Source organism: Microtus ochrogaster, chromosome 1 (genome assembly GCF_000317375.1).
Source record: "Microtus ochrogaster isolate Prairie Vole_2 chromosome 1, MicOch1.0, whole genome shotgun sequence".
In the NCBI taxonomy this organism is placed as follows: Eukaryota; Metazoa; Chordata; class Mammalia; order Rodentia; family Cricetidae; genus Microtus; species Microtus ochrogaster.
Genome location: NC_022009.1, coordinates 49116595 through 49120240, shown reverse-complemented (window position 1 = coordinate 49120240; position 3646 = coordinate 49116595). Strand labels below are relative to the sequence as shown.

At 47.4% G+C, this 3646-nt stretch overlaps 1 gene segment (V, D, J or C); it reads left to right on the top strand.

Moving 5' to 3' along the window:
• The first annotated feature begins 411 nt into the window (after positions 1-411).
• LOC101997979 overlaps positions 412-3646 on the top strand; it is an 11124-nt gene continuing 7889 nt past the window's right edge. The window contains 3 exon segments of the C gene segment in view: positions 412-433; positions 1300-1590; positions 1929-2018. Of these exon segments, the coding sequence occupies positions 412-433; positions 1300-1590; positions 1929-2018 (403 nt within the window).

Sequence of the window (3646 nt, the reverse complement as noted above, 5' to 3'; positions counted from 1 at the left end):
CTCCTAAAGAGACATCAAATGAGTCTGGGATAGCACCTTGGTGATGGCCCCTGAGCTGGGATTCACGTGGGTAGCTGCAGGGCACAGAGATCAGCAAGCTATTGAGAAGCCACTGTAGAAATGTCAGGGCTCATCACCAAATTCCAGATCTATTTGAGGCATTGTCACCTCAGCATCCTGCCTCTCATACCAGCATCTGTGTTAGTTTCCACTGCTGGGGGAACGTGCCACACCTAGAAGCTTGAGCAACAGAGTTCTGTTCTTTGCCAGTTCTAGAGGCCAGGAGTCTGGGCTACAGCAAGCTGGGATCCTCTGTGCCACAGGGAGAGCTTATCACAGACTTCTAGCTCTGAGATCATAGTGGGTGATCTAGTTGACAGGAGCTCATGCTGGATCATCAAACCCAGCAGAATGGCGTTCTTGAAACATGGCAGTAGGTGCACAGGCATATACATGGAGAAAGAAGCAGGAAAGTGAAACAGTGACTGGGGTGTTGGTGCCAAGAGTCAAGGGTCAGCCAAAGGCCATGACTTCAGAGCTAGAAGTCTCTGACAGACGCTCTGTGGCACAGAGGATCCCACCTTGCTGTAGCCCAGACTCCTGGCCTCTAGAACTGGCAAAGAACAGAACTCTGTTGCTCAAGCTTCTAGGTGTGGCACGTTCCCCCAGCAGCGGAAACTAACACAGATGCTGGTATGAGAGGCAGGATGCTGAGGTGACAATGCCTCAAATAGATCTGGAATTTGGTGATGAGCCCTGACATCCCCACAGTGGATGTTGGAATTCCAGGCTTAGAATTTCAGCAAGGAAATCTGCTAGAGGGCACAATTTACCCCATGTCATCTGCCCCTATGTATCCTCCACACGTCTCTGGAATATGGGGAGTGGGACACTGAAAATATATGACATACCAGAACCTGAGAAGGAAGAGTAGCCCAGAGAGACCCAAAGCATGCTCTGCTCAGGTGCTCCAAGCTACTTGGGAGGTTCTGAGGATGTAGAAGGCTAGTTGTTACTGTCAAGGTCATGGGAGAATTATATCCAGGAGGGATAGGGCCACTGGTGTTTGGAAGAGCAGGGAGTAGGTCTCTTCTCAAGAAAGCTAAGGAAGGTTCAGAAAAGAGATGATGGCCGCAGAGAGATGGACACTCCTGAGACTGGCCAGAGGGCTTCAAGGCCCTTCTTCCCAGCCTACCCGGAACTGAGTCATTTTTATGAATCTGGCATGGAGTGATACTGCCCAGGTGTCACCATTGTTTCCAGTTCCATGTCCTCAGGACTCCCCTGTCTGTCTCACAGATTCTCCCAAGGACCCTCAAGTGTTCCTCCTCATCTCAGAGTGTGAATTCTCAAAGAAAAACCAGTCGGTGAGCCTGGCCTGCTTGGTAATTGGAAACCATCCACTGGAAGTCAGCTGGAACTCAACCGCGAAGTACCAGACTAAGAGGACCTTCCCCCTCGAAAAGAAGGATAAGGATTACATGATGAGTAGCCAGCTCTCTTTGTGGACCTCAGAACTCAACAGCACCCACACTTGCCGCATAAAAAACAACTCCAAACTTGCTATTGAAAAGACTTTCCAATTGCCTAGTGAGTATCCCTGAACCATGCAGAAAGATCTTATGGGGCTTCCCACAGCTATGCTCAAAGACTAATTGAAGCAAGACCCCCACCTGTGCTCAAGGAGCACCTCCCTTGGTCCCTCCCTTTCTTTACTCTTCCCCCATCCCTCTCCTCCCTGGGGACTCTGTACTAAAAGTGCAAGGAGGCAGCTGGGCGAGCAAAGGCAATGGCTGAGCACAGAGCTCTCCCCCCTAGTACCCTTCCATCCTGCGGCCTCCCCTTTTGCTGCTTACCACTCCCCTGGGTACCTCAGGAAACCCTGTTTTCTCACTTTTACTTTTTGTCCATCATTTCTTTGATTTCAGGAAAATTGAATGCTCAATCCTCGCAGAAAACTACTTTACCTCCCCCAGTGGAAGTCACCAAAGCTACTAACACCCGAAGGGACCCAGTGGGTAAGAAGTCCAGTGCACTTCATCCCAACTCATCTGTTCAATCTTACACCTCCTCCTCAGGGAAACCCTCCATGACCCCTTCTCTGAGCTGTCAATGTCTACATCCTAGGTAGAAAGGGTGACTAAATGGCTTTTGTGCCTGTTGCAATACAGGCCCCAGCCGGTACCAACAGATGCCACCACCTAACCCTGTGAATGCATCATCCCTTTTTGAGCTAAAGATGAGCTAATGCTAAACAGAGGAAGGACCAGTACAAGGGTCTACCTGCCCATAGACCTGAGCTCTGTGTATCTGAACCAAACTGTGAGCTTCTCATGGACTCTGAAGGCATATGACCAGACAGACAACAGAACTTCTCTGAGATACATAAGAATCCCGTTAGCAGGCCAGGGGACCATCACACCTAGACTCCAGGATTTTCTTAGCCCCACAGGCTTCCCTCATCTCCTTCTAACTCTACTGTCTCACTGTATCAATTCCTGACTGGGCTAGCCCTAAGTCTCACCCTTACTCATTTGCCACCTCAAGAAAAATGGCCTAACTAGAAGTTCTGTTTGTAGAAACTCAAGGTTTGTGATTCTCCCCGGCCTGAATTCCTATGTAGGTGGTCAGCCTGCCATGTACTGAGAATAAGCCCAGGTCCCCATGTAACAAAGTCAAAAGACAACATGTAGATTTACAGAAATATTTACAAATCATACATACAAGTTTAAAATGAGAAAATATCTTAAAAGATTATCTATCAAAAATGTTCAATGTCACTAGTTATCAGATAAACTCAAGTCAAAACTAAAGTGAGCTGTCACCTGACACATGTAAGAATGTCTGATGAACTTCATCCTGTGGGGGGGAGGGGTGCTGCCCCAAGTCACATGACCTTCAAAGTGTAAAGCTAAAGCTACTGTGCAATCCAGAAATTCTGCTTCTGAATGTAAGATCAAAAGACAGATTTCAGCAGTTGCCCTTACTCCCCTGTTCAGTGTAGTGTAATCAACTCAAGTGCCCATCAGTGGGTAGATAAAAGAAATATTTGAGACTCTCTTCTACTGAAGAAAGAAATCCTGTCATTTGCTGTGTGAATAAACCCTAACGATATTACATTAAGTGAAATAAGCCAGGTATGGGAAAAGTCCTGTCTCCAACTATAAATAAGCTGAAAAAAGAGCTAAGAATTTCGGAAAGGCAGAAAGAAGAGGAAAGAGGCCTTGTGATATAGTTGACCCTGGACTTCTGCAGATTTGTAGCTCAGTGGTTTATTAGCTGTGTGAACCTGAAAATACAGGTCTAAGTTTTAGAAGAATGTTCTTGAACAATGAGAAACTTGTGACCTCTAGGAATATCCAATGGGGCCTACTGGGTCTCTGCTAGAACAAGAACTAGAAGATACACACAGAAAGCATGAAAGGCATATTAACGGAAAGAAGGGCTCTCTTAGGACCTCCAAAGCCAGTGCTACTTCCAGAACTAGAAGACAGGTTCCCTCACCTTTCAGGCTAAGGGAGGATCTGAGGGCTCTGTGGGACAGGCCAGAGCAGTCTCCACAGCTCCAGGGTGACCGTAGCCTGAGCACATGTATCTCCTAAGTACAGGAGAAGGAATGTTTCACCCCCATCCACAAATTTACTGG